Source organism: Balaenoptera physalus (genome assembly GCF_965194825.1).
Source record: "Balaenoptera physalus genome assembly, chromosome: 7".
NCBI classification, from domain to species: Eukaryota; Metazoa; Chordata; class Mammalia; order Artiodactyla; family Balaenopteridae; genus Balaenoptera; species Balaenoptera physalus.
In genome coordinates this window covers 13,857,414-13,884,956 of record NC_138886.1, presented here as the reverse complement: position 1 = coordinate 13,884,956, position 27,543 = coordinate 13,857,414, and the positions used below count along the sequence as shown (strand labels likewise).

Below are 27,543 nucleotides of genomic sequence, written 5' to 3'. Positions count from 1 at the left end.
CCACAGTGTCCAAAACTAGTGGTTTCCACAACCTTGGCATCCTCATAGCAACACTGTGAGGCTAGGATTTTCACCTTCATGCAGAAGTGGAAACTGAGGCTTAGCAAGTCTCTGCTCTGGAGCTCAGTAGGGGAGCAGGGGTCAGTAAGGGGAAGTGGGTCCTGTCTGCTCCGCTGGGGTACAGCTGCTTGAAAGCAGAGGAAGCATCACTCTCCCCGGCCCAGGTGGGCACCGCGTCCCGCCCACTGGCTTCTGGACCCACGGTCTCTTTCAGACCCACAGAGCGAATCCTCTCCTGAGATCTCCGGGAGCCCTGCCCAGACACCAGATGAAAGGCAGAGAAGAGTCCAGGAGCCCTGCAGTCACGTGATCTCAGACAGGCTGCTCCTCTTGGTGCCTCAGTTTCTCCATCTGAGTGTGAATCACATCAAAAGTGTGAATCCTGATCCCACCACTGATTCAGACTGGGCTTGAACACATATCTCCCTCTTCTTAGTTTCCGTGGCTTCGCCTATGAACGGGGGCTAACGGAAGAATGGGATAAGGGGGTGTTAAGTGAACAAAGGAGAGCATAAAGCTGTAATTAGTATGATTTAAATGCATTTTTCAAAGTCTGTGTGTGTGTGTGTGTGTGTGTGTGTGTGTGTGTGTATCTACTGTTTCAAAAAGACATAGAAAATTTATTAAAATGTTTCTAGTCGTACTCTCTGGACACTGGGCTCATGACTGATTTTTACTTCCTTTTGTACATTTGTAGTTTTCCAGTTTTTCTACCATGAGTATGTGTCTCTTACAATCAGAAATGAACAATTAGGGGCTTCCCTGGTGGCGCAGTGGTTGAGAGTCTGCCTGCCAATGCAGGGGACACAGGTTCGAGCCCTGGTCTGGGAAGATCCCACATGCCGCGGAGCAACTAGGCCCGTGAGCCACAACTACTGAGCCTGCACGTCTGGAGCCTGTGCTACGCAACAAGAGAGGCCGCGATAGTGAGAGGCCCGTGCACCACGATGAAGAGTGGCCCCCACTTGCCGCAACTAGAGAAAGCCCTCGCACAGAAACAAAGACCCAACACAGTCATAAATAAATAAATAAATAAATTAATAATAAAAAAAAAATGTTAGCTGAAGATTAAAAAAAAAAAAGAAATGAACAATTAAAGGCATAAATAGTCGTCCATATGGCTCAGGGTGGTCCGAGGATCACCTGTGGACACCCCCGAGGTGGCCTGTGAGCCGCCGGGTGACAGCAAACGTTCCCTTTGCTGACTGTGCTCATGTGCCCCTCCTGGGCACCATTGGGGTGACATTGTGGTTCCCAGGGGCAGGCCCTCTGGCTGGGAGCAGAGGGACCCGTTGCCTCCCAGGGCTTCCCGTGAAGATGTGACCTCATCTTGGCTGAAGACACAAAAGGAACGGAAGATTCCTCGTCAGTCTAAAAGAAGGAAAGTACCTAGAAGCAAAGACCTGGCTTCTAATTCCACTGCCTCCCTTTCTCCCACCTGACGTTAGGCAGGGCACCTGGCCTCTCTGGCCTCAGTTTCCCAGTCTCTAAAGGGGGTTACACCATGCTTGCCTCGCAAGGGTCTTGCAAGGATCCAATGAAACAGCAGCTTTGCCTGCGTCTTGCCGCCCCTCCTCTTGAATCTTCTGTAAGAGGTGAGCCGTCAGGTGTCTGGTGCGCTTAGCATAGGGCTTCGGTGGAAGGTACATTAGGAACGGTTCCAAATCATCATCTCATCCTGCTGTTAACAGCCTGAAAGGTCACACGCAGGTTGATTTGGGAACCTCCCACCCAGTGCTGCTACTTTCGGGCAGTTGGGACCACCTGAGATGCCTTCTGTGCTCCAGCCCATCCTGCCTTCCTGCCTTCCCCTCCGCGGTTCTGCCCCCCAGACCTTACCTGAGGGCAAGACTGCATCCCATCTCTGGGTCTTTACTGTCCCTCACACCCCTATCCTCTGCATCTCAAAAATATTTTAAGGGTGAGTTTACAGGCCACCTCTTCCAGGAAGCCCTCCGTGCTTCAACCAACAGATCTGGGTTCCTGTGCTGTCTCTGAGCCTCTCTTATGTATCAGTTTCAATGAGCTACTTATACCTGTTTCACCCACTGCACTAAGAGTTTCTTGAGAGTAGGGTGCACATCTTACCGTTCCCCACGCCCTAGGGGCCAGCACAGTAGGTCTCAATAAAGCTTTACCGAAAGAATGGCTGCAGGTCACAGTGTCTGAAGAGAGTATGTGTCTTTTCCCATCAGATACAAGCGATGAAAGGGACAGAGTGATATTTGTCCCTAGTAGTGCTTGTCCCACAAATTGCTTGTTAGCTTAGTGAGTAGGGATGATTTTTTTTTTTTTTTTTTTGGCCAGGACACCAGCTTTGAGACAGATGTCCCCATCACTTGCTGGGCCAGACCTTTGTTTCTACACACATCAAGGAAGCATGTCAGCCTCATGACAGGTTGTCAGCAGCGGGGACGAGAAAAAGAAGCCCTGACACGTTTGTAGCCTATCACGTGTGGCAAGATGCCGTTACACTACAAAGCACTAGGGCTCGGGTATCACATTTGGGCCTCGTGAAAACTTTGTGAGCTGGGCAGGGCCAGGCAGGATGCTTCCCCGTGTTTGTAAATGAAGAGGCTGAGGCATGATGGGATACCAGGTCTGGACTAGGGGTGGGTCTGGGTTTTCTGATATACTGACCCCACTGGGCCGTGCTGCTCCGTCACCTCTTATGTGAGCATCATCCTCACAAACGCTGGGCTAGAGAGGACAGGCAGGGCTGCTGACCCATTTCACAGATGAGAACCCTGAGGGTGTGAGGCGTGAAGCTCATCACAGCCTCGGCAAACAGAGGAAGAGTAAGCTGCAGGGAAGGCTGGTGGGGAGAGGAGCAGGAGGCCTGCCCTGCATCTCTGAGCAGCAACGTGCAGCCTCAGGGCTCTGGAAAGACGGGCGAGGGTCCCTACAGGAACTGGTTGTGTAGGGACCTCCAAGGTGAGAAGACAAGCATGGGCCGCAGCCAGGCCAGGCCAGGTGGGCAGTGGTGCCCGGGCCTTTCTCTCTCTAGCCTCTCCTGTGTAGCATCTCCTTTGAGGTCACAGAACTCAGCGAGGGAGGCAGGCCGGGGCGGTTCCCCCATTACAGACAGAAGACTGAGGCAGAGAGGCATGTTCCTGCCAGCACACCAGCCTTGGATGCCACCTGCAAAACTGGCAGCACCACCCAGAGCTCACAAGTCACCACCAACTCCCACAACCATACCCTTTATGAAAAGTGCAAAAGAGATTTTAAAAAAATTCTTTCTTTGGTTTTATACATATAAAAGGACAACATCTGCGGGTGGCTCAGCGGTCCTTATCCGTCAACTAGAGATGTGGTTACCTTCGTTCATCGGGTGACACGGGATTCTGGAAATGGCTGAGAGTGGGGCCCCCAGGCAGGCAGTGTGGAGAGTCTGTGCCCCTCTCCTTCTCCACGCTCCTTCCAGCTGCCTCTGGGAGCTAGGGACCTGGTTTCACCTGGAGGAGGTGGAGGGGCGCTCAGCTGGGGGACGTACAGGACGCGGGGTCTCTGCGTGGCTCTGCATGGAGGGCAGCAGACTGCCGGGCCCAGGGTGGCAGGTGCCGTGCAGGCCAGCTCAGCCCACCTGGCGGTACTGAAGGTGAGTCAGGAAACTGGAGGGCATCAGGCTCCTGAATGTGTCCAGACCCCCTGCGGCACTAGGCCTCATCTGGCCCAGGAGGCCTAGAGTCAGAGACTCTGGGTTGGAAGGAACCATGAAGGTCTTCAAAACCACCCCTCCCCCCATTTGATGCCCTCCCTGCAGCATAGCCCCCTGGTTTTGCTTGTTCACCTCCAGTGCTGGGGAACTCGGTCCAGGCTGGGACAGATTGAATTCACACTGGCACCCTGTCACTTCCACCCCCTGGTCCTGGTTCTGATCCCAAGCAGGACGAGAGCAAGCTCACCCTCCATGGCGGCCTGCAGAGGTCTTCCCATCCCTGGAGCTTCTTTGCTGAGGTCCCACATCTCCAGCTCCCCATCCACACCCCAGACTGGTCCCCACACCCTCCCCATCTTGGCCAGAGTCCATCTCAACATTCAGGGCCGGGTGGCTCTCAGGGCTCCAGTGCTGCATGGTCAGTGCAGGGGGATCAGTCCTGCACCACCTCCTTTGGGACCCTCTACCCTTGTGGGCCAGTCCAAGGTCCTGCCACACTAAGCTGATAGCTAGCCACGGTCAATCTGTCAGCTCGGCTCACATCATGCCAGCCCCGGCCCATCATTGTGCCTTGGGATCTTGGGCACCAAGGGCAGGACCTCAGTCATCTTGCTGAACCCCCGTCTGAGCGGGTGCTCCCTCGGGACCCGGGTGCGGCTTGCTCGGCCCCTCCTGCCCTAAGCGTTTGTCTCCACGATGCACTTGAGGAACATGGTGTCGTCCTTCACGTAGGCATGCTTGGGTGACTGCAGCTTGTTGAGGGGGAAGAAGAGCGGGCAGCCGCTGGCCACATTGGTTTCGCTCTGGGGCCGCTGGAAGGATGCTGAGCTCAGGTCGGGCCGGAAGGCGTCGATGGCGTGCTCACGGTTGTTCTGGTCGAGCAGCATGAAAGTGACCTGCGGGGCAGGGGCCGGTGGAAGGTCAGGGGCCGGGTCTGTGCCTGTCACCCGTGCAGCCCCTCTAACCCTGAGCTCACACTGATCAGGAGTCAAAGAAACACGTAAGGACCACACATGGCGTACAGTAAGAGCCCGGAAACGGAAGCACCTGGTACTGTGAGCAGGCTTCAGGGGTGTCCTATGATTAGAGCTCAGGTGTTATAACAGGAAGGGGGGATTCAGATGCCACTGTCAATTGTGGTTGGCTGTTGGGGGCTAAAGGTGGGACTAAGCCCGGACAAGGAGGCTGGACTCCATAACCCAAGATGTCCCTTCCTGCACTGAGATGTCTGTCTGATCCTTCAAACACAGCTGGACCCTCCCAGGCAAGAGCAGACAGGCCTTCCACTGAGCGGAAGGCAATCAACACCCTGAAACATGAACCCAGCTTCTGGTCTGTACAGGGGCCCTGCGTGCCTCCGAGAAGCCAATGATCTGAAAGTGACACACAGCCTCCTCCCCGACACTCGTCACTGAAATGCCCATCGCCCACTGCAGCAGTTCTCAAACTTGGCTGCACTTTAGAATTCCCTGGGAAGGTTTGAAAATTCCCGATGCTCAGGCTTCACCATCTATGGTAGTGAGACCCAGTCATTAGTATTTTGAAAATCCCCCCAGCACATATGGGAACCACTGACCTGCTGACTCATACCCAGACCACTGTGGCACTACCGCTCCCACCCCACCTGCTTGCCCTTATCTTCCTCCACCCCAGCTGAGGTGTGGAGTCCACACCCTCCCCTTCCCTCCCCCACTCCCTTGCTGCTGCCGTTCACCTGCGGGGAATCCCTGCCACACTCCCAACTCCGGCCGCCCTTATAAGCATTTTTAACAAACTTTATTTTTTAGAGCAATTTTAGGTGCACAGCAAAACTGAATGGAAAACACAGAGATTTCCGAGTACGGTATCCCCACACGACCTCCTACACTGTCAACTTCCCCACCAAAGTGGTACATTTGCTACAGTTGATGAACCTATGTTGACGCATCTTATTCACCCAAAGTCCCTAGTTTAAGGTTCATTCTTAGCATTGTACATTCTATGGGTTTGGACAAATGTATAAGGACGTGAATCTTATCATTATAATATCATTAAGAGTATTTACAATGCCCTAAAAATCCTCTGCGTTCCACCTATTCATCTCTCCTCCCCTCCATGAAATCCTGGCAACCACTGATCTTTTTACTATCTCCACAGTTTTGCCTTTTCCAGAATGTCATATAATTGGAATCATACAGTATGTAGCTTTTTCAGATGGGCTTCTTTCACTCAGTAATATGCATTTAAGTTTCCTCCATATCTTTTCATGGCTTGGTAGCTTATTTCTTTACAGCACTGAATAATATTCCATTGTCTAGATCTACCAGAGTTTATTTATCCATTCACCTACTGAAGGACATCTTGGCTGCTTCCAAGTTTTGGCGATTATGAATAAAGTTGCTGTAAATATCTGTCTGCAGGGGTTTTGTGTGGACGTAAGTTTTCAACGCATTTGGGTAAATACCAAGGAGTGTGATTTCTGGGTCACATGATAAGAGCATGTTTAATTTTGTAAGAAACCACCAAACTATCTTCCAAAGTGGCTTTGCCATTTTATAGTCCCACCAGCAGCGAGTGAGAGTTCCTGTTGCACCACATCCTTGCCAACACTGGGTGTTGTCAGCGTTTGGGATTTCGGCCATTCTAAAAGGTGTGCAGTGGCATCTGCCGCCTCCTTCCCTTTTTCTAAGAATGCTGTCAGTTCAGGCTAGCCCCACAGGACCTCCTCCAAGAAGTTTTCCTTATTCACGCACCACATGAACTTCATCTCCACGTGTCTTTCAGGGTCGCTGGTCCAAACATTTTAGCTCCTAGACTCAGAATGCAGCAAAGAGCCTTGGCTACTAGATGTGAACTCAGGCTCTTGTTTTATAAGAGGGGAAACTGACAGCACGGAGGGCAAAGGATCTGCCGAGGTCACACAGGCAAGTTCATGGCTAACTCAGGACCAGGACCCAGGTTTCCTCCACCCCAGCCCCACTGTCCCCCAGGCCCATACCTTATTCCGGAAAGGCCACGGCAGCAGAGCGTCATACTCCCCTCTCATGATCACGATGAAGAGGGACAGGTGGGTCCTCTTCCCCGTCCCGTCCCCATTCAGGTAGAGCCGCAGGCACAACTTGTATCCGTACTTGGCAGTGTAGAAAGCTGAAATGAGGAAGACAGAGTCAGCGCCGAGGCAGCTGGAGAGTGCTGGACTTTGCAGATGAGGAAACAGGGACTGGCAGTTAGGCATGCCCAAGTCATGGCTCAAAACTACAAAATCGTGACTTCCCTGGTGGCGCGGTTGTTAAGAATCTGCCTGCCAATGCAGGGCACACGGGTTTGAGCCCTGGTCCGGGAAGACCCCACATGCCGCGGAGCAACTAAGCCCGTGTGCCACAACTACTGAGCCTGCGCTCTAAAGCCCGCAAGCCACAACTACTGGGCCCGTGTGCCACAACTACTGAAGCCTGCGTGCCTACAGCCCATGTTCCGCAACAAGAGAACCACCGCAATGAAAAGCCCGCGCACCGCAACGAAGACCCAATGCAGCCAAAAAACAAAAAAAACAAAAAAATGAAATCTGGGGATGGAGCTCAGCGTTCTTCTCTGTTATAGAGCATCAAATCTTGGAGATCATCTGGCCTGGTGGCTGTCAAAGGCCATCAGAATCACAGATTGCCCCTGGAGCTTCTGACTCAGTAGTGCCGGGGTGAGGACTGAGAACTGGCATTTCTAACAGGGGATAGAGATGCTGCTGGCCCTGGGATCACACTTCTGATTTAACCAACCTGCATTTTGTAGTCGGGAACCCAAGCCCAGCAAGGGGAAGTGGCTGGCCACAGTGTCACAGTGTACTGCGGGCAGAGACAGAATTAGGGGCCAGGCCTCCTACCTCCCAACACGGACTTCTTTCTGCTGCGCTAGGCCAAGCGGTTGGGGTCTCCTGGAGGCTGGGAGAGAGCGGGGTGGCTCACAGTTCTGCCGGCCACCGCTGGCAAAGGCCCCCGGGATGAATCATCCCCTGGTGATTAGGCACAGGGGCCTGTGGGCTCTCTCCCTGGGCAGCTGAAAGAGCCATCTGAGTGTGGGTTCCAGTAGCCGTCACCATGAGGGCCCTTCTGGGAGGGGCTGAGCGGGGACAGGGTGTGGAGGGCATGCAGGAAGGAGTGGAGGAGGGACAGGCTGACAGTCTGACTCATCTGTGCCCCTTGTGTTTTGGTAGAACAGGAAGCCAGAGACACTGCTTGCTTTTTCCCTCTTTGGAAAGAAGCCAGGACAAAAAAGCTTACGTGTAGGAGGCTAGGCCACCCCCTGAAGGGGCTGTCCCTGTTCCTGAGCAGAGGGGGCTGGCTTCGGGACCCAGCCTGCTCTGTGGTGCGGGGCAAACTCCCATGCCCCTCTTAATCCCAGCACTGTTGACCTTGGGTGTGTCAGAGGAGCAGATGGCCAGGAAAGGCATGAGGCTGGAGCAGATGTGAGTGGTGGTTAAAACTGCCACGGGCAGAAATCCTCCTTAACGACCCACCCGTTTACTTAGATGCACACGAGTGAGGCCAGGGGAAAAGCACACAGGTCTGAGCACAAATATACACATTGTTACATAAACAGGTATCAGTTAATTAAGAGAAACATCAACAGAGTAACTGCCTACTTTATGCAAGACACTGTGCCAGGCCCAGGGGCCCCAGAAACGACTCAGAACTGCCCCAGTTTACACAGTACTCAATCACGTGCTCCCCACCGTGGTACACAGAGAGTTCTCCACTTGTTCTCCATTGGAGTTCTCCATTTCAGGTTTCTGAGGGCGGGGCCCCATGGTATTTACCTGTGAAAGTCACCCTGGGCTTCCCTCGCATCTACACAAACTTTGGTTCACAGCGCACTCTCTTTCACAACCGATATCCACACAATGTAGATCATTTTATTCTTAGTTGCAGACCGTGACGGATGTCCAGGGAGATATGCCTGGTGCAAACAGCCCCTGCTCCACGTGGCTGAGCGGGGAGGGGCCCACTACCTCCGCGGGCCTGGTAGGGCCGGGGGCCTGAGTGGACACTGGCCTAACTGGACGCAGCCCGCCTGTCAGAGCGGAACAGCCCCCCACACCCCCTGCCCGCCTCCCCCAGCTGGCGTCTGTGCCCCCGGGGAGGCCTTACCTGGTGAGAAGAGGCTGACGGTCCTGCCGCAGGCTGACTCATGGCACCGCCTGGTGACACTGGTGACCTTCCATAGGAAGGTGCCGTCGTAGGAGGCCTCTTCCATGAGGCGGAAGCTCTGCTCCAGCTTGCCCAGGGCCTGGTCTTTCTGGGCCAAGGTCTGCTGCAGCTCCACCACCTGTGGCGGGGAAGCCCATTCAGCCAGGGGCACCAGAACCCAGCTTGGCGGTGGGATGGGGACGGCGGGATGTAGAGACAGAGCTGCCCCCAAATTTGCTTTCCTTGCCTTCCTCAGCCATGTGCATCTGCCTTTGTACATGCCGTCCCTCCTGCCTGGGATTCCTTTCCCTTCCTTCTCCACTGGCCAACTCCTGTTCGTCCGTCAGGAATCTGGCTCACAGAGTTCTTCCTCTGCGAAACACTTAACCACTGCCCTAGCTCAGCTGGTTTCTCTCTTTCATCTTCGATCTCATAGAGGCTTTACAACCATCTGAGATATATTTTTCTGCCCTTCCAACAGGATAGATGGTCTCCCCTATCAATGGCTGGGTCCATGCTCATTTTATCTGTGTCCATGCCTTGCACAGTGCCTGGCATGTTAACAGTAGAGCCAGGAAATGCATTAATGAACTGAAGACACAGTCACTGCCCTCGAGGAGGCCATCACCTTCCAACTGGGGCAAGAGTTATATAAATAAATCCTTTACTTCGCCACTCAAACCCAGTGCCTGGCTCTTCTGGTAGGTTCCTCCACTGACATTTGAAAGAATACAAATTTATTCTTGGGTGTACTCAGGTAGGGAAGTCAGGAATGGAAGTGAGTGTCCTTAAAGAAAACTGAATCCCTAATTTTATGGATGGGAAAGTTGCAGTCCTGTGACTTGCTCAGATCTATACAGCAAGTTAATGGTGGACCTGGAACTAAAATCCAGGCCTAACTCAACATGAGACGGTGAGGTCATGTTGCTGCCCCCCACCAAAAAGCAACATTAACATGGTGACTGGTTATATTAAGAAAAGTATAAGCTCTGGAACAAAGGAGGGGACACTCTGGCGCAACCAAGAACTGTCAGATAAGTGGATTATCTGGTGGTTTGGGGCCACCACTCTGAGTGTGTGGAATCCTTTAGCGGCTGAGCCAGAACATATGAGGACAGCATGAAACAATGTGCTCTGATGAAGGGGTGAAGGCACTGGGGGTGTTTAGCCTAAAGAAGGAAACACTCAGGATATTATTACTGACTGCTCATCTCTGAAGGGCATCCATGGGGGCTAGAAGTCAGATGTTTTGGGGGCCCCGAGGGGCAGGGAAGACACAGGAGGCTGATTTTAGTTAAGTATGAGGGAGAACTTTCTAGCGGTGCAAAATGTCCAGCTGTGGAATGAGATGCTTGCGGTGGGAATAGCCTATTGCAGAAGTTCAAGCGAAGGAAAGGAAGCAACGGATGGGGGAGTTTGACCTTGACTATAACTTCTGACTCAGTCCTCTTCCTAGAAGGTTTTGGGATGCAGGAGAGATATTTTTGAAGGAGGAGTGAGTGGTCTGCGCAGGGAGAATGCTTAGGAGGAAGGCTGGTCCTCTGCTCTGGAGACAAGATGGGGCGGGGCGGGGGGCGGCGCCCTGAGCTGCCTTGAGGGTAAACGTGCCTCCCATGCTCACCCTCCGTTCCAAGCTCAGGATGTGCTCACGGTCCAGCTGGCTCTGGTGGATGGAGGCGGCCAGGGCAAGGTGGGAGGCCTCCACCTCCTTGTTGAGGACGGCGACGATGTTCTCGAACACGCACAGCTTCCCCTCCAGCTCCGTCAGGAGCTTCTCCTTCATGAAGTGCTGCAGGGCCAGCTCCTCCTGGCTCTCGGAGCAGGGGGCCCGGTAGCAGTCCACCTCTAGGTCCCCAGCTGCCTCCACAGCCCCCTGCAGCTGCAGGTCTGACAGATTCCGCTCCAGGGCCATGGGCCCAGACCCCAGGCCAGAGCCCAGCTGGGCCTTCCACTGTTTCATGAACCCTAACAGCAGGTTCAGGTGGGTGGCCTGGGAGGTGACCTCATGCTCCTGCATGAACTTTGGGCCCCCCTGCCAAGAGAGTGGGGCTGATCAGTGAAAACAGAGGGGGAGGGAGGACCAGGGAGCAGTGGAGAGTCCTGCCACCAAAGGTTGCCAAGGGAAGTCATATCCATTCACCCGGCCAAGGGAAGTGTACAGCAAGAGGGATTCGGAGAAGGACCCTGGCATCAGACATACCCATGGTGAGCTCTGTCCATCCCAGCCTCCAAAGCAACAATTCTGCCATGCCCTTGAGCGCAGTGATGATTCAGGACCATGGAGAGAGGCAAAGGGGCTTTTGGGGGTGCGGGCGGTGGTCATTTTTGTGATGCTACAATGCTCAGGTGAGACATTAAGAACTTCCCTGAGTACGAAGATGATTTACCAGTGATTTTGTTGCTTGGGAAAGTCATGTAAGGTACATCCAGAGGCGTAGCTTGATGTTGTGGGAAAATCCCGGAGGGGCTGAGTGGGAAGGTCTGAGACTGTAGTGTACAGATCTCCTCTCTCACACTCAGATGCTTACCTTGAAGGAGCAGCCAACACCTGCAAAGGGACACCCAACTCCAGCCTCAGCCACCTCGGGGTGATCCTGGAAATAAGAATCATGTCACTGGATGTTATGGGGCTCCCAGTGGCACTGGGGCTCTCTGCAAAGCACCAGCATCCACCAGGCATGAGCTGGGCTGGGCCACAAAACTTTGCACATGCTGTTTCTTCTGCTTCAGCCCTCCCGTAACCCTCCTTCAAAACAAGAGCAGGGCCCCTGCTGTGATCCTGGGAAGCGCTGCCAGCTCTCCTGATGGGACATGTTCCACTCAGCCCTGTAATCATCATTTACTCTTTGGTTGCCTCCACTGGTCTGGGGGCTCTGTGAGGGCCCCTAACAAGCAACTTGACAATACTGTTAACCTATGTATAACTCTGAGGAGTTTACAAAACGCTTTCATAGTCGTAATTCTTCCTAGGGCCCCTAACAACACTTGGGGATAGCAGGGTAGGTTTTTTGTTCCCATTTGATTGATGAAGAAACTGAAGCTCACAGAGGGGCAGGGATTTACTCAAGGAGGAACAGCTAGGAAGCAGCACAGCTCCAGGGCTCTTCCCACCCCATATCTCTATCTCTTATCAAGAGTAAGCCCAGGAGCGACTGGGAGAACATTTTTTCCAAAACATAGACCTGGAAAGGGCTTATATCCAGAATATATAAAGAACTCTTACAATTCAATAAGACAAACAACCTAATACAAAATGGGTAAAACACTGAACAGATACTTCACAAAATGAGATATACAAATGACAAGCCTATGTAAAGATGTTCAACATCACCAGTCATCAGAGAAATGCAAATTGTAACGAAATGCCACTGTCCACTCACTAAATGGCTAAAATTTACAAAGAACGATAATATCGAGCTTTGGTGAGCATGTGGAAGAACTGAAACACTCATAGGTTGCTAGGGGGAATGCAAAATGGTACAACCGCTTTGGGAAAATCTATGGAAGTATCTCATAAAGTTAAATCATACTTACAAAGTAACTTACTTACAGACTGTGCTTATCAAGTTATCAGACAACCCACATATTCCACTCCTAGGAATTTACCCAAGAGAAAGTGAAAATATGTCCGGGTGTATGTAAATGTTCACGGCAGCTTTACTCATAATAGGCCCACACTGGCAGCAATCCAAGTATCCATCATCTGGTGGATGGATGAACAAAGTGTGGTATATCCATACTCCAGGACACTACTCAGCGGTCAGATGGACTAAATTACAAATATGTGCAATAACATGGAGGGACCTCAAAACATGCTAAATGAAAAGAGTCAAACACCAAGGACTACATACTAGGATTCTATTCTTACAAGATTCTAGAAAAGGCAAAACTATAGTGACAGAAAATAGACCAGTGGCTTCCTGGGCTGCAGCTGGGGGAGACTGACTAAACAAGGAAACAAGGAAGCTTTTTCTGGTGCAGAAACATTCACCCTTCTGACTGCAGATCATACGATTGTATACATTTCCCAGCATTCATCAATCTGTACACTTAAAATGAGTGAATTTTATTACATGTAAATAATATCTTGATTTTCCAAGAGCTTTGTTGTTGTTTTTAAGAATAACCTCATGGGGTAATGTGAAGGGAGATTTGGATGAAAGGAGGGGAGGACAGAGGTCTTTTGGGCTGGGCAAATACAAAGCCACACTAGTTATTATTCTCTAAAAGTAAAATAAGTGAGAGCTGTGGGCTTAATGAGTACAGTTGGTTTGGGACACAGAGCAGAGCCCCGCAAAAGGCCACCCCCCACTTTGCCCCATTGCCCCGGGCTTCAAGCACAAGTTGTTCCCAACAAAGAATAGAAAACAGATGTTTTACTGGGGAGGGGTGGGTAGCCTTGTCAGGGAGACTGCAGTGGCTTTGGAAAGTGCCCTGTGATGCAGCCTCTCCCAGCAGGTAGCTTCCCGATATGAGGGAAAGATGGAGGGCCTGAGGCCAGTGAGGAACCTGGCGAATGCACGAGGGGTCATCTCTCAGGCCCTGAAACTCCCTACAAGCCCATGATTCGAATCCTCTGCAGTTCTAAGGGTATATGCTTGATGTGAGAGTCGGAGGGAGGTAAAAAGGTGAAAGTGATAAAACTAACGGTGGGAGTCCAGCATCGCCCACAGGTGGAGGGGCACATGTTCCTTTGGCAGCTGAGCCCTGTGGTGTTGTGTCTGTGCAGTGAAAGCCCACGCAGGCTGGCAAGTGCTACATGGGTGGAGCGGGCCTCCTTATTACCGTGTACAATGGGAGTGGGCTGGGACCAGCCTCTCATGTCTGGCAGAGGAGGGGCAGGGGGTAACTTGAGAGGCCGCTGGTGGCCAGCCAGGCTGCCCAGAGTCCCACCGTCAGTCACTCAGTCTCTCATTCCTTGGGGTGCTTTCCAGGGTTAAGGGGGTGGGCTCTGGAGCCAGCCTGTCGGGGTGCAAACCGCATCTCTGTCACTTCACACACTAGCTGTGTGGCCCTGGGAGAGCTATTAACTTCTCCATGTCTCAGTTTCCCAGTCTGCAAAATGAGGATAATAACAGAACTCCCCTTATAGAGTTACGGTGAGGATTAAATGCCATAATACATGTAAATTCTGACATGAGTGACCTATTGTGCTATAACAAAATACCACAAACTTATTGGCTTAAAACAACCCCCATTGACACTTCCCTGGTGGCACAGTGGTTAAGACTCTGCGCTCCCAACGCACGGAGCCTGGGCTCGATCCCTCGCCAGGGAACTAGATCCCACATGCATGCCGCAACTAAGGAGCCCATCCACGTGCTGCAACTAAGGAGCCAGCGAGCCACAACTAAGGAACCAGTGAGCCTCAACTAAGACCTGGCGCAACCAAATAAATAAACAAACAAACAACAACAAAAAAACCAACCCACATTTTTTGGGTTGGCCAAAAAGTTCGTTCTGGTTTTTCATGTTATGGAAAAAAACCCGAACGAACTTTTTGGCCAGCCCAATATTATCTTACAGACCTGGAGATCAGAAGTCCTAACCTCAAGTGAGCAGGATCGTGCCCCTTCTGGAGGCCCAAGGTGAGCACCTGTTTTCTGGTTTTTCCAGCTTCTGGAGGCCGCCCGCATTCCTTGGCTCAGGGTCCCTCCCTCCCTATTAAAAGCTAGCAGCAGAGCATCTTCCAATCTCGCTCTGATTCTGATTCTCTTGTCTCCCTCTTTTGAGGACCCTTGTGATAACAATAGGTTGACCAAATAAGCCAGGGTCATCTCTCCATCAAAAGATCCTTAATTTAATCACACCTTCAAAGTCCCTTTTGCCATTGTTATGGGCTGAGTAGTGTCTCCCCACCCCAAATTCATATGGGGAAGTCCTAGCCCCCATGAACATGACTGTATTTGGAGACAGAGTCTTTAAAGAGGTAATTAAGTTAAAATGAGGTCATTAGGGTGAGCCCTACTCCAATATGACTGGTGTCCTTATAAGAAGAGAAAATTAGGACACAGACATCCAGAGGGAAGATGATGGGAAGATGCTGGGCAAGAGGGCATCCACAAGCCAAGGAGAGAGGCCTCAGAAGAAACCAACTCTGTCTAGACCTTCTTGCCTCCAGAAATGTGAGAAAACAAATTTCTGTTGTTCACACCACCCAGTCTGTGGTACTTTGTTACGGCAGCCCGAGCAGACTAATAGAGCCATGTGAGGGAACATATTCACAGGTTCCGGGGATTAACACGTGGACATCTTTGGGGAGCATCATCGTGCCTGACGCGATGCTCAATAAATGTTACCCATGATTAGTAGTAGTAGTACTATTATTAGCAAAATTATTCCTATGGATTAAGCATTGCCCTTGGGACATCCTTTTCCTTTTGCTAATGGCTGTCACATACATGCATCTCATTTAATCCTCACATCTCAAAACTCTTAATAACGAATTCTGTAAAACCCTATTTTCCCATTAGATTTCCTTGGGGGTGGCTAGAGGTAAGGAACATCCCTAAATACATTTGTATTTATACAGGACCAAAGCATTTTTGCAGGTTACCTCATAGGATCCTTACAATAATCCTTTGAGGCAGGCAGGGGGGGATTAGTTTCACCTTAATACAGGGTGGGAAACCTGGGCGAGCAGCTTGCTCCACGTCACACCAAGCTTGCACACGTGAGAAGCCGACTGAATCCGGGTCTTCTGTCCCCCAGTTACGAGCCCTTCCGGGCTTGCTGCTCTCGCCACACCTGTGGGAGCACGGCCCCATCGTATCTCCCAGGGCCACGAGGAGGAGGTCGGGGCTTTGAGGCTCTGCCTCTCTCATGTAGGTGAGGAAGCTGGAGCTCAGCGATGGCCGGTGACTTGCAGGACGCACGTTTGGGGCAAAGCTGTGGTAGAGGCCAGGGGCCTGGAATCTACGTCCAGGGTCCTCCTCCCCACCAGGGGTCCTCACCTTGACTAAAGGGTAGCCTCATCTGAAGTCCAGGGACCGAGCGGACTGGAGAGGGAAGGGGCTGGGGTCACAGAGGAAGAACGGGGCATCTGTCCTGAGCCAAGCCTGTGCCTGTCTGGTGCCACAGGAGGCCCCTGTGTGAGTGGTCTCATTGCTTGCAAACTGCTAAAAATAAAATTCGCAGTGGAATTTCCTCTGAGGAGGAAACAGAGAAAACAAAATCCCAGCCCTGAGGGAACACTTGTCCTTCTGTCCACGTCTGAGAAGTCTGGGGGTGTGTGGTGTTCCCAGCTTCCCTGCTTACCCAGGCCCTTTGTGACGGGGTCAGCAGAGAGCTCCATCAAAGGGCCCCCACTTGGGGACCTGGGGGCCTCCGAGAATGTGAGTGTCAAGAGGGTGCCGGGAGCATGAGAGCTGCCTCCGTGAAGCTACTGCACAGAGCGGAGGGTCTGCAATGTGCCAGGCACTTCCCACGCTGCTATGCTGGGCACTGAGGCTGGCCAAGGTCTTGGATGCCTAGAGGGGCTGTTTTTGCTTGGGTCTCAGCTAGTGCTGAGGGAGAGGCACTCTACAGTGACAGGGTGGACTTGGTCCGCTCGCCACTTCCTGCCCCCCTCTGTACCTGAGTCAGTTTCCTTTCTGGCAACCTCTGCTTGGGTCAACTGCCACCTCCTCCAGGAAGTCCTGCCTGATTCCCCTAGTTGAAAGTAGTCTTGCCCATTCCTGTTTCCACAGCATTTGGTGGATTCCAGCACTTAAGGCTGACTGTGTATTTAAACCTGTGTAAAACATTTGGGGGTGATCCACCATCTGGAGGCAGCAGAGAGAAGATGTCAGCAGCCTAAGGGGCAAGGGTGGGAGCCTGGCTCTGCCCCCCCTTTGCTGTATGACTGGTGCAGGCACACCTCTTCACTGAACCTCGATATATTACCCACTGGTGAAATAGGGGTATCACCACTGCCCATGACACAGGATGTCACAGGATCGATAAGGTTACAGATGCAATTGTCAAGCTCAGAAGTGTAAGGGGGTTCATTTCCAGGCATTGCATTTCAAAGGACACAGATATGCACAGAGGCTGAGGACAGACTCAAGAGGGACGTGGTCAGCATCCTTCCACAGACTCAGGACCGCCTCAGGGGACAGGAGGCTGACTGACTTGCTTTTTGTGGCCCCAAGGGAGACAGACTTCAGCTCAGTACAAACAAAGAGGAAAATGGTACAATAGTTCCCCATGGTGGAAGTGGTGGTTTCATGCAGTAGTGAGCTCCCCGTCACTGGAAGGACACAAAGCCACTTGGCAGGAATCCAGTACAGAACGGAAATTGGACTAGACAGCTTGACCTCCTATCATTTTCTGATTCTAGAATAATTTAAGGCACTCTTGTAAGCCACTGGCAGCAGATGCCAGCTTGCTTTTGACCTTCCTGGGTGACCTCAGAGGGAAGAGAGTGAGAGAAACAATCCCATTCATAGGGTCTCAGGCAGACAGAAATGACTGCTATTTCCCAGCCACCGGGTCATCCCCTACTTCATTGTCACTTCTGTAGGAAGGTCATTCTAGGCAAGAACCAAGACTCTAACCAGGTCAACAGTAATCCTTTAATATCTGCTTCTTACATGAGCTAATCAGTCTATAGGGCTTTGAGCACTTCTTAGAGAGACATTAATCTAATGAAGTCAGAGGAGGAGGACAAACTGATAAGCAGATGGCATGGAAAGTGTTGCAAGAATGGGCACCTCGGGGCTTAGCTCAGTTGGTCTCTGGCCCGGCCTGTCCACCCCACCTTCACTTCCCAGGTTTCCCCAGATGCACAAACTGCAGAATCACCACGTATGCAAAGTGTTGATTTATAATCAGCTGCTTTCCTTTGGTCAAAAGTCCCCCCAAAGTTCCCATTGGGTCAGAAGCTGGAGGAGTCCCTGGTCTTTCCACTTGTGGCTTTGTGCAGGTGTCAGACCACTGGCTCACCCCACCCCCCCAGCTTTCCACTGGGGGTGTACCCTCCTCCCACTCTGTAGCCTGTTCCAGTGCCTGTAATTCCATCATTAGGGTCACTTCATTTGGTTTAAGGCAGCAAGTTTCAAACTGTGCTCTGCAGGGCCCTAGGAATCCCCAGTGTCTCTGAGGGGCTGGGACAGGAGAAGGAAGTGGGGTAACCAAAAGGACAGGGTTCCAGGCTCCCCTTTAATCAGAACACTTCTACTTTCATCTGATTTCACATTAACAAAGATGAAAAAATTAAGACTACTGGGTTGAGAGATATTAAAATATCTCATCTTTATGTTATCTAAGATTTGTACAATGAATCTGTATTCATTTTGTTAAGAGGCAAGAATAAAACAAGTCAAAACAATAGTCCTGATGCCTTCGGGCAGGCAGGTGCCTTAGAAAGCATCTAGCCCATGTCCTCTCTTTCGAGGGTGGAGTACAAAGATGCTCAAATAGGGAGGCTTGGAAAGTTATCCCATGGGTGTTAATCCTATTAGCTCTTAACCACATTGTAGAGTATAAAGTTCTGGGGAAATGCACTAGATCCTTACTATTATTCCCTTGAGGACCTGCGGGGGGAGAGGGTTGCTGACAAGAAGACAGGAAAGCCCTCAAAACCAGCTCTGGTGGGAGAGGAAGTTCCTCCAACTCTCCGCAGGAGAGGGGCCAGAGCGGAGAAGGGGTAAGGAGGCGTGGAGACCTGCCTGCCTCTGGTTCCACAGCGGGAGGGAGAGCCGCCCTGCCAGCCACCGACTGGCAATGGGACGTTGCAGGTGCTGGAAAGACCCTGCACAGTCACCCTAGCATCTGCGTTTTCCAGGTGGAGACAGGGGAGTCATCTCAGCCATGCACTGAATTATAGAGCCATCCTCAGACACCAGGCTCCTGACCCCTGGGCCATGGTTCGGGCAAGGGTGGAGCTTTGGTTGAAAGGAGCCGGTGCCTCACAGTGTGGACAGTGCTGGTGGCCGAGCTGGCGAGACCCTGGTCACGAGGGAGCTTTGCAATGAGACGCCCCTGTGGGTGTCGGGGCCCATGTGTAAGAGGGGGTTAGGTTTACGGCAGGGATTCTTAAAGCTTTGGAGTCACAGACCAACACCAGTTTGTTTGCTTTTTAAATTAGGAGAGTAACATAAAGATTGCCATTTAAAAATTTTACTAAGCAAAGGCTTTACCCCGAATTCTATCAGCTATCACGATCATTTCCTTTATACAAAGACATGAATAGGAAGGGCATCATCTCAGAGTAAAGGTTGACTCTATGAATGGAAAGAATTTAGTTTTATAAGAAAAACTCATGACAATTTCCTTATTTTGTTTTAATCATTTTTGTCATGAACTGGTGGGAATGGACCGGTGCTGGTCAACATGTGGGAACCTCTGGGCTGGACAGATTACCTGCGAGGGTCCTTCTCCAGCTCAGAAGGGCTAGCGTTCTAAACTGATGCCTGAGGGTATCTCTTTGGCCCCTCACACTACCAAAGTTGCATCTTATTCCTGGAAGCACGGTTTGGCAGAGCCGGAGAAGTGAGATGAGGATGGCCTGTCCCTGTCTGAGGGCAAACAGGGCCAGAAAGAACTGCCTAGGTCAAGAGTTGGCAAACTTTTTCTGTCAAGAGCCAGGTAGTGAATATTTGGGGCTGTGAGGCCTCTGTTGCAACTATTCACCTCTGCTGTTTCAGGACAGAAGCAGCTACAGGGACTTCCGGTAGCACAGTGGATAAAACTCCGCGCTCCCAATGCAGCGGGCCCAGGTTTGATACCTGGTCAGGGAACGAGATCCCACATGCATGCCGCAACTAAGAGTTCGCATGCCACAACTCAGGAGCCTGCCTGCCGCAACTAAGACCCGGCACAACCAAATAAATAAAAATAAATAAATATTAAAAATAAAAAAGCAGCCACACACAACACATATATACATGAGTGAGCTGTGGCTGTGAACCAATATAACTTTATTTAGGGACCTGTAAGTTTGAATTCCTTATAATTTTCATGTGTCACAAAATCTCATTCTCCTTTCAATTTTTAGAAACCTCTTAAGTGTAAAAACCATTCTTTGCTCATAAGCTGTACAAACAGGCGGCAGGCTGAGTTGGGCCCGCAGGCTGTGGTGTGTTGACCCCTGTCTAGATGCTGTTCTCACCCTGAGTCTGTCACAGGTCGGCCAGGTGGCTTGGGGTAAGTCGCTTCCCCACCGTGAATGTCAGTCTCCTCACTGCTGACAAAATGAATTCAGTCTAGACTCAGACAAGGAAGGAGCCACCTGGCAGGGACTAGGTGGGCAGATGCCTACTTGGCCTCCTCCCCTGCCAACGGAGACAACTGACAGTCTTTCCTGGCAGTGCCAACTTACCTGCTCCTGAGACAGAAGGCTTCCTGGCCTTTCGGATGGTGTGTCATCCCCTTGGCATTTGGGACAGATGCGATCCTCACCATTCCTGGGGACACATGAACAAATGCCACTGAGTGAGGCATTCACGACTCCATGGCACCAACCTCCGTCCCCAGAGCTCCAAAAGCCTAGGCCTTGCCCAGCGTGGCAGCTGATACCAATGAGCATGCAGCTCCACAATCCCAGACCCACCATTCCCAAACCAATGTTTTCCTGTAGTTTGCAGTGAGCTTCTCTGGCAGCCAAACCTGATCTGAAGTGACTAGAGGCTATTAAAGCCCCTACTTATCCCACTTAGTGTGAATATTTATGTTTGCAGAAATATTCATTGCTTGATTAGAAGGTGCATCCCCAATCCCCGCTGGAAGAATTACACAGTAATGCACTGACTTGCTTTTCTAAAATCTGAAAAACTTCTGCATTCCAAAATACATCTGACCCCAGGGGTTCAGATAAAGGATTGTGGATGTGCAGCTATACTAGTTCTTCTCAGCTTCCTCTATTTTATTTCGGTGTCTTATTTTTAGTAATTACAGATGACCATGGCCTCTCAGAATAAGAAGGGGCCTCCGAGAACACCTAGCCTGAGGTTCTCAACCAGGAGTGGGTGCCAGACTCTGAATGGGGTGACACATGGGCCTATGTGCTTTAACAAAGCTCCCAAGCGATCTGATCCTCAGTGAGAGCCACTGGTCAGGCCCATTTTACAGGAAGGAGAATGAGGCCTCAGAGGACGTATGGATCAACCAAGGTAGAGTGAGGCAGGGGCAGAGCTGGGCAGAGCTCTTCAGGCCTCAGGCCTGGATCCCTCTCCCGCCTCTGCCAGGTTTTGGAAAAACAGCGAAGGAAGCCAAGAGACCCATTGCAAAAGCCTGAGATGAAGCCCGGATGGTAAAACCAGTCAAGCTTTGCTCCTCCCCCGCACCTGCCCTTTTCACCACCACCTCTCCCCTCCTTCTCTCAGCCTCCTCCTTTGTGAAAGCGTTGGAACTCCTCAAGCTTGCCTGAGAAGTTTCCCACCTTCTTAAACTGTAAAGTCCCAAACAAAGGTCATGCTGGGGGTGCATGGCAGTTTAAGAACACATTTGCCAGGAAACTGACCTGGGCAAACTGACCTCATCTGTCCATTAGGCCTCATTGTCCTCATTTGTAAAATAGGGTAATAATAGTATCCACCTTTCCAAGGCTCTTCTGGAGACACAAGGAAAGAGTGCTTGGCACACAGTTGGTACATAATAGCTGCTTAAGGTGGGATACTGATGATCATATTGATGTCACACCTCTCTGAGTTATTTATATTTTAAATATAAATATACACATATTTTAATATATAATATACAATGTAAATTATATACGTATATTTTATACACATGCAAAATGTGTGCATTATATATAGATATTTATATGCAAATATATACATATTTTATATATACATACATAAATATATAATACGTGAATATACTAGATATTTTTGTCCCCTTTAAAAGCATTCCCAGCAAACAGTCTGAGGTGATGGGTGATATTGTGGAAGAAGATATATCTGTACAGCAGTTTGTCATTTACCAGGGAGTTTATATTCATTATTACAAGAATTTTTTGGAATGTTATTGACTGGGCCTTGTAACAAACCTGGGAGGTAGAAAATCACTTTACAGGCATTTTACAGACAAGGAGGCTGAGTCTTCGAGACATCAAGCAATTTGCACAGGCCACACAGTAAGTAGCCCAGCTGGACCCAGAGGCTCTCCCCCAGACCCCGGATGGCCTTCTGCTAAGGGAGCTGACGTCTTTCTGTGACTACTTCTCCTTCTACCAACAGTCAGACGGGGCAGTATCCGGGACCGCGAGGAACAGGTGTGGAAGCTGAGGCCAGAGAGATGAAGTCACCTGCCCAAAACCACGGTTCCTCTCACCCTTGCCTCCCGTGAGGGGTCCCTCCCTGGCACCTCCTTCCCACCCGCCTCTTCTCCTCCGACCCCTCACCTCACGTTCTCAGAGAGACAGACGGCGCAGCAGAGGGGCCTGGGCTCTGGTGGGTCCTGGCAGACGGTGGGGGGGCACCCAAAGGGGAACTCGTTCTCATCGGGGGCCGGGCGGGGGCTGCTGGCCGAGCCAGAGGCCATCTCGGGGTCCCAGGCTGGCTGGTGGGGGGGCCCTGTTCAAGCTCCTCTGTGGAGGGGACCAGCTCCGTGGAGTCTGTGCTGGGAGAAGAGGTGAGTTCTGGCCGGGCCACCCTCTCTGATGAGCAGGAGTCTGATGATTTTATCTTCTCGCTGGCTTGTGTGGTTCAACGTCACAGCTGAGTCACAGCAGGGATGAGACAGGAATTACCCTTTGTGGTGAAAAAAATCCCCTGGATGGTGACTGCAGGCTCTAGGAGTGTCCAGTCATTCTTTTGAGCAAGAGGGAGGGGAGAGCAAGTCAGAGATAAAAAAGAATCGTGTCACGGACTTTCAGGAACCACAGTTAGAGTTTCCCCTGTCGGAGGACCTCAGGCTGCCACTGGCTTCCTCCACTTCCTCCCCAGGGGACAGGGGCAGAGAGAGCCCCAGTCGGTGACTTGTCTATGTTCCCTGGAACCTCCGAGCAGCCTAGGATCCTCGGTGTGGGTGTTCAGTGCCCCAGTGGAAATCCCCAGAGTTCTGGAGTCAGGTCCAAAAATGCAAGTTCCATGCATATTAGCTCTGCCCTGTCCAGAGTATCTTAGGTAAAAGTCACTTTTGCACAGCGAGTCTCGGTTACCCCATCTGTAAAAAAAAAAAAAAAAAAAAAAAAAAAAGGAATTGCAACAGGATTATCTCCAAGCCTTCTCTGGGGTCTAAAATTCTGGGACCCCATGGCCAAGGCCAGCAGGAAGGCTTCTGATGGCCCAGCCCTGCCCGTGGCGTTCTTCGTCAGTATGTGTGACACCTGGCCCTCCCCTCCTTTGAAGTCCGAGGCCTCAGGACCATGGACTGCTCCGGGCCCTACCTCCACGGCCCCACTCAGGAAGTCATAGGTGGCCACAGACTCGGATCAGGCGCCACCACTTCTGGCCCTGAGGAGAACAAAGGTCTAAATAAATACAAGGTCACGAGGAGTTGGTCTCAGCAGCCAAGTGGGACGCAGATCCATGGTTGTGTGGGAAGCATGGCTCCTGGCACATCTACCATGCCCTAGGCAACATTTTCCTTCTTATTCCTTAGAGCAACCTGTTAGGAATTCCGCAGGCATGTGGAGGCACAGAGGAGCAAGATGCCTGGTCCAAAGTCACACAGCACCTGGTGGTACAGCACGATGACCACCAGATCTGTGGGACTCTAAGCTCTGTGTTCTTCCTCCCATTCAAGAGGGGCAAAAACAAGGCAGCTTGGTGGAGCCTACAGAGCCCAGGATGGAGGTCAGAGCTTCTAGCCTTTGTTTTCTCACCTATCAAATGGAAAAGATGATCCCTCCACATCTTTCTATTCTGCTGGGTTGCTACTAGGGGTTTTGCAAACTTTCATAGTAGTTTCAAATCACAGGCTTTGAGGTCTGACAGATCTGAGTTGGGATCCTGAGTCCATCACTTACTAGTTGTGGGTCCTGGGACAAGGTCAGTAACTTCTCTGCGCCTCAGTTTCTGCATCTGCAAAATGGGATTAATATTAATACCTACTTCACCTGACTTGTAATAACTAAATGAGATCATGGGTGAAAGCATGGCATGGTGCACGGCCCAAGTGAAGTGCTCGAAAAGCTTTGATATTGATGATGGCCACAGCCCTTCCAGCTCCTCAAGGTCACGAAGAAAGATTAAAATGGTAAGTTATGTTTATATAGTGTTTTCACATCCATCAACTTTAGTTGAGCCTCACAAGTGGGCAAGGCAGGTCAGACATTGTCCTCTGACCCTAGTAAATTCAACTGTCCACCTTCCCGGGAGCAATGCTGAGTCTGCCAGGGGTTGCTGGCAAAGAGGGCATGGCACCCTACCCTACTGCTGCAGTGGAAATCAGGACCTCCACCCTCACCCGGGCCAGCCCTGGCCTGGCCCTCTCAGCAAACGACCTTGAGGCCTACTTCAGAGAAAGACTATCAGAAAGCCACTCACTTAACCACATACCCCAAACCTGCAAACTTCCCTGCATCCCCACCTGCTCCCTCCTTCCCTTGGTTTGGCACAGGAACCCAAGATTTCTCTCTCCATCCAAGTTCTTGGGTCCCTTTCTCTCTGCTCCCTTTTCTCTCCACTCTGTCTTCAATGCCTCCCAGCTCCTTCCTATCGCATCAAAATATGTGCAAGCTGCTCTAATAATTAAAAGTGAAAAGTAACAGGTACTTTTAGTGCTGTGTTAAGTGCTTTTACAGGCACCATCTCATCTAATCTTCACGTGAACCCTATGAGGCAGGTATTGTCATCTTCATCCCCATTTTACGGAAAAGGGAACTGAGGCACCAAGAGGTTCAGTGACATGCCCAAGGACTCCCCGATAGTGAGTGGGGACTCGGGAGCCCTGAGCCTGTGTTCTAACCACACATGGTGCTTTAAAACGCCCTTTACCCTCATTCCACATTCCTCTCCAGCATCTACACCTTCTCACTTTAACATAACTTCTAGAAAATACTGTCTACACGGGTGCTCCGCTTCCTCACTCCAATCTCCATGGAACCATCTCCCCAAGGTTCTCAAGGTCGAGGTTGCCAAATGCCCGGGGCTTGTCCCAGTTTCTATCCAACCAGCCCTGGGGCCAGCACCTGACACGCCTCTTGGCGCCTCCTTTCCAGTTCCCTTTCTTGCTGTGGCTTCCTGCACCCCTTCCGTGCTCCCCCCCGCCCCCACTTCTGTGGCTGCTCCTCCTTGTGTCTCCTCGACCCCCTTCTCTTCCACTCTGAACCGCCATCAGCCCCATCTCCGAGGCCCCACCCGCGGGGCCCGAAGACGCGGAGTCTCTGCGCTGCACACCCGCATCTCCCCAGCCTTCCACTTGTCCTTCGGGGCGCACCTGGACCAGACCCCACTTTCCCTGGGAGTCCCGGTGGACCGCCCCAGAATGAGGTTGGGCTCCCAGCTTTGCGATCCCACCGCGTCCCGCAGCCGGAGAACAATGCCCCCCCGCCCGGCTCAGTGATGCCGGATGACCTGTCCGTGTCCCCCAGCCCCGTTCGTGCGCCCCCCGCGGGCTGGTGACGGCCGTCTCGCCACCGCCACATCTCCGGATGCGTGCGCAGCGATGGGAGCAGAGCGGCGCCCGCGACTATTCAAGAATGAGCCACCGCAGGGCTGCCCCGGGCGCCCGCAGGAAGGGCGGGGGCAGCGAGGCCGGGGCAGGGCTCTGCAGCCGGGATTCCAGGTCCCGGAGGCGCGCGGGGGGGCCCGCACTTGGGCAGCCCCCGCCCCAGAGAGCGGGAGCCGGGCTGTCCCGGGCGGGGAGCGCTGGGGCGGCGGCCGGGAGCCTCCGCAGTCCCGGGGCGGGTGGGGGCGGGGTGCAGTGCAACCAACCTTAGCGCCGCCGCCGCCGCCGCCTCCCAGCGGCCCGGCGGGAGCTTCCGGTGGCGCGAGGACTCGGCCCAGGCGGCGGAAACCGGGGAGGGCAGGCCCGGGGCCCGGGGCCCGGGGCTGGTTCCTGCAGCGGGAGCCGCCTTCCGAGGCGGCCTCGGGGGCGGGGCGAGCGCTCCCCGGATGGGGAAACTAGGCCCGGGGCGGCATCCGCGGCGTCGCAGGCTCTGTTTTTCCACTGAAGACTGACCTTCCGTTCTCCTTCTCCCCGCGCGAGTTCCTGGCACGTGTGTGGGACTAAAAGTATTCGCAGACTAAACGAACACAGACCTGGGACTTGAATCCCCATCCTGTCCCCTGCCTGCCTGCAATCCCGCGTGGGGTGCGGCAAGCAGCAGCAAAACCCGAGTCTTAGCCCTCTTAGATTCCTGCAGAGATCCTAGCACAGTGTCAGGCTCGTCCAAGCTTATTGGGTTGGAGCAATCAGCGAAGAGACGTACAGAGGGGTTCTGAAGGCACGGCGCTTCCACAAAACTGGGTGTTTTCAGGAACCGTTTCTGGTTTTGTCTAAACACACACACACCCACTTATTCCCTATGAATTTTGTGCATATCAATCGAAATAGTTATGGTACTTAGTGTTGGGATAGAATTTTTGTCTAAAAGGTACGAACAACCTTTATTTTTGCGAATTTGATAAAGGCTCCTTCTCCATCAAGACCTAACATCTGCAAGACTGTTAGCTGAGCAAGGAGCGAGCCTTCCTACTTTGTTGGTTTTGTTTCCTTTTTGTCGCTCAGAGGCACCCATTACATTCTCTATGTATTAGGGTCCCATTTTTTGTCTTGACACCCAACTGGAGTTGGGAACTGTGTTTTACTCCTTTGGTTTTGTTTGTTTTTAACCTGGGATGTATTTAAGCCTCTCACTCACCTGGGGCAGAACTCCCAGCTTCTGCCTGAGGAGCTGATGCTGCAGGACAAACCCCTCCTGGAGAAAGGAGGGCCTCGGTCCTACCTGGAGGGGAGGCACCTGCCTGCAGACAAGCAGAGGGTCTCAGGGGCCTCCAAGACGGGCAATCTGTGGGACACTGACCAGAGGTGGCCTCTGTGGTCACGTTCAATTCTAAGAGAAAAGGATTTAGAGCTTTGAGTCTCTGATTTAAAAATTCATTGATTCTCAGTGCAGTGGGACCTCTAAAAGCCCTTCTCTGCTCCCACCTCTCTCCCACCCACCCCCTTCCTCTCTGCCCCAGGCCAGTGTAAGTGAGCAGGCAACCTGACTTTACTGTCTTCATGTGCCACATCCTGTTTTCAGATTAATGAGCTCATTTGGTGGAAATTTACCAAGGGAAATAGTTTAATTTTGGAAAGTACCAAAAACTTATCTGTAGTCACTCGACTTATTTTTGGGGGCTCTTGAAATAGAGGGGGCATCACCAGAGGACCTCTGAGCACTCAGCAAGCGGCAAGCCTGCAGAAATTGAAAGCGGAGCCCAGTGAGGCTTAACCTGACTCAGAAAGGAATCGAAACCCTTTGGAGACCACTCATCTCTACCCAGTAGAAAAAAAAAATTTTTTTTCCAAAAATAAGTTTAAGAAGAAAAGTAGTCCATCTGGCTAAGGCCTAAGATCTGGTGGTATGAACCTGGGGCCATGATTGGGGAACAAGAAAACACACACAGGGAAGTAGGGAATGTTTGAGCCGCAGCGGTCCCACTCACATCCATAACCTGCTCTGCTTGTTCTACGAAGCACCAAAAGGTATCCATTCTCCAGTTTTGCCCCAATCCTTCAGCTGTCAGGCTCTTGATGTTGAAGTTGCCTGCTAGCCTTGTAGCCTTTTGAGCTTGTGGCTCCTGCAAG

General features: G+C 51.8%; 1 protein-coding gene across 3 annotated transcripts; it reads right to left on the bottom strand.

The window, feature by feature from the left end:
* Window positions 1-3,285: 3,285 nt before the first annotated feature.
* TRAF1 (TNF receptor associated factor 1) lies at window positions 3,286-25,853 on the bottom strand. 3 transcript variants are annotated; one of them, XM_082468530.1, is made up of 8 exons: window positions 25,683-25,853; window positions 22,205-22,968; window positions 20,183-20,267; window positions 11,409-11,474; window positions 10,502-10,912; window positions 8,842-9,019; window positions 6,699-6,847; window positions 3,286-4,617 (listed from the first exon to the last, which is right to left on the bottom strand). In XM_082468530.1, exons 2-8 carry the CDS (start codon window positions 22,342-22,344, stop codon window positions 4,399-4,401), a joined length of 1,248 nt encoding a protein of 415 aa, XP_082324656.1. In that variant the 5' UTR covers window positions 22,345-22,968; window positions 25,683-25,853; the 3' UTR covers window positions 3,286-4,398. The 3 variants fall into 3 exon arrangements, with proteins under 3 accessions (XP_082324656.1, XP_082324657.1, XP_082324658.1); XM_082468531.1 differs by having other exon boundaries at window positions 22,205-22,613; XM_082468532.1 differs by lacking the exons at window positions 11,409-11,474; window positions 20,183-20,267; window positions 22,205-22,968; window positions 25,683-25,853 and adding an exon at window positions 11,081-11,401.
* Between the last annotated feature and the right edge of the window lie 1,690 nt (window positions 25,854-27,543).

What these genes read in the sequence shown, in the direction of transcription:
- TRAF1 (XM_082468530.1), bottom strand. Translation starts at nt 22,344, where the DNA reads ATGGCCTCTGGCTCGGCCAGCAGCCCCCGCCCGGCCCCCGATGAGAAC. An exon ending in CGTCAGCCTCTTCTCACCAG is followed by an intron (nt 6,848 to 8,841) that starts GTAAGGCCTCCC and finishes TCCTCATTTCAG; the next exon opens with CTTTCTACACTGCCAAGTAC. An exon ending in CGTGGCCTTTCCGGAATAAG is followed by an intron (nt 4,618 to 6,698) that starts GTATGGGCCTGG and finishes CCTGCCCCGCAG; the next exon opens with GTCACTTTCATGCTGCTCGA.